This window comes from Gossypium arboreum, chromosome 1 (assembly GCF_025698485.1).
Source record: "Gossypium arboreum isolate Shixiya-1 chromosome 1, ASM2569848v2, whole genome shotgun sequence".
Classification (NCBI taxonomy): domain Eukaryota; kingdom Viridiplantae; phylum Streptophyta; class Magnoliopsida; order Malvales; family Malvaceae; genus Gossypium; species Gossypium arboreum.
The window spans coordinates 114,247,322-114,249,501 of NC_069070.1; the positions used below are offsets into that span (position 1 = coordinate 114,247,322).

The 2,180-nt window shown below is 39.9% G+C and overlaps 1 protein-coding gene across 1 annotated transcript; it reads left to right on the forward strand.

Moving 5' to 3' along the window:
• Positions 1 to 242: 242 nt before the first annotated feature.
• LOC108480241 (CBS domain-containing protein CBSX5-like) lies at positions 243 to 1,835 on the forward strand. Its single transcript, XM_017783155.2, has 2 exons — positions 243 to 758; positions 966 to 1,835. The coding sequence occupies exons 1-2, from the start codon at positions 385 to 387 to the stop codon at positions 1,801 to 1,803; spliced, it is 1,212 nt and encodes a 403-aa protein (XP_017638644.1). The 5' UTR covers positions 243 to 384; the 3' UTR covers positions 1,804 to 1,835.
• The last annotated feature ends 345 nt before the right edge of the window (positions 1,836 to 2,180 follow it).

Genomic DNA, 2,180 nt, shown 5'->3' on the forward strand with positions numbered 1-2,180 from the left:
TACTGTAAATATAAAACTATAAACTCAGGCACCGATGGCTTGACCGAATTACAACTTGACAACTGATCTGTAACCTCAATTATTCTTTTTCTCTGTTCAACTCTGTAATCTCAATTATTCATTTTTATTCATATTATAAGACAAGCTTAATGGACCCTACATTGTTTTTGCCCTTAATTTTGTACTTTATACCGTACCTCCCCTCTTTCCCTTCATTTTCCAAACAAATTCCCCCTCCCCCCCTCTCTTATATATACCCCTAACCCTCACCAGTATCTGCATCCATCCTCAAGAAATCAAGAAACAAAATTCAGAAAAAAGAAGAAGAAAGAAGCCCTTTCTTCCTCTCTTTTAGTCACTCAATTTTCCGTAGTATTCTTTTGCATGGCAGTGAGGTTATTGTCACATGAGTTGTCTGACTTGTGTCTTGGCAAGCCAGCGCTGAGGTCACTTTCTGTAACATCCACCATTGCTGAGGCTCTTGAGGTCTTGAAAACCTCGGATGATAACTTCGTTAGTGTGTGGAGTTGCGATCATAAGGCTAAAACCAGTTCAGGGTTTGAGTCGGCTGCTGGTTTTTGCGACAATTATGATGATGATGATTGTAGATGTGTAGGCAAAGTTTGTATGGTGGATGTGATTTGTTATCTTTGCAAAGATGAAAACTTGGTGTCACCTTCTGTTGCTTTGAAGGAACCTGTTTCAGTGCTTTTACCTAAGATTCCTGGCCTTGTTTTGCATGTGGAACCGTCTTGCAGGTACTGATAATTGACATGTTTCGATTCTTCTTGTTTCTGGATTTTCTTCACTTCTTTCAATGTTTATGGCTATATGGGTTTTTTTTCTTTTTTCTTTTTCTTTTTTTTACGTTTTCCCAGTTTTTGTTTTATCTTTGGGGCTGTCAATTGATGGAATCCAATTCATTTCAAGTGATTAATCATAATTATTTCTCTTTTTGTTTTCAGCTTGTTAGAAGCAATAGATCTTATACTTGAAGGAGCTCAAAACCTTGTGGTGCCAATCAAAACCAAGCTCAGCAACAAGAGAAAACAGCACCAGAAGCCATCACCGACGGTCACTGTCCACAAAGGCCGTGAATTCTGCTGGTTAACTCAAGAAGATGTGATTAGATTCCTACTCAGCTCAATTGGCCTCTTTTCACCTGTCCCTGCTTTCTCCATCGACACTCTTGGCATCATCAGCTCTGAAATCCTCACCATTGAGTACCACTCCCCTGCTTCTGCAGCCATAGGAGCCATTTCTCGAACCCTTGTGGACCAAACTTCAGTGGCTGTGGTTGACAGTGAAGGCTGTTTGATTGGAGAAATTTCTCCCTTCACCTTGGCCTGCTGCGACGAGACGGTGGCAGCAGCCGTCAAGACCTTGTCCTCCGGGGATCTAATGGCCTACATCGACTGCGGAGGTCCACCGGAAGACCTTGTTCGGGTCGTTTCATCAAGGTTGAAGGAGAGAAACTTGAATGGAATGCTTGAACATTTCAGTATGTCAATGTCATATGGTGGATTCTCATCATCGTCATCTGATGAAGAATCCATGGCAGCCTCACCATTGCCAAGATCCGGAAGATATAGTAGGTCAATGAGTTATTCAGCCAGGATGGTGAGAAGAGCTGAGGCAATTGTGTGCCATCCCAAGAGTTCATTAGTTGCAGTGATGATCCAAGCCATTTCTCATAGAGTTAACTATGTTTGGGTTATAGAAGATGATTGTAGTTTGGTCGGAATTGTCACATTTTCTGACATGTTAAAAGTTTTCAGGGAACATTTGGAAACCATAGCTTAACAAAAAATGATGAGAAAAGCTTTTGTTTAAAACTTTTGCTAATCATCTGCTACACTCCAAAGAACCAATCCCTTAATTTAAAAGTTTGGCAAAAGATTTTCACCTTTAATTTCATGAATCTGTTTAAAGATTCTTCCCATAATTTAATGTTTGAAAGGTAGTCCTATGAAATAAAAAACCAGAAAAGTTGAAAAAAGACGGCTCAAGATCTTTTACCTGCTGTCATAAAAAAGCGTGTATAAATGTATCAATGGACCCAAAGAGCCAATTCTTCATATTTTCTTACAACTTTACAGCTATGAAATAAACACCTTAGGGGAGCAGCTCAAAAGTGATAAAACAGGGCCCAAATGTGAAACTCTTCAGTTTTCACCGTG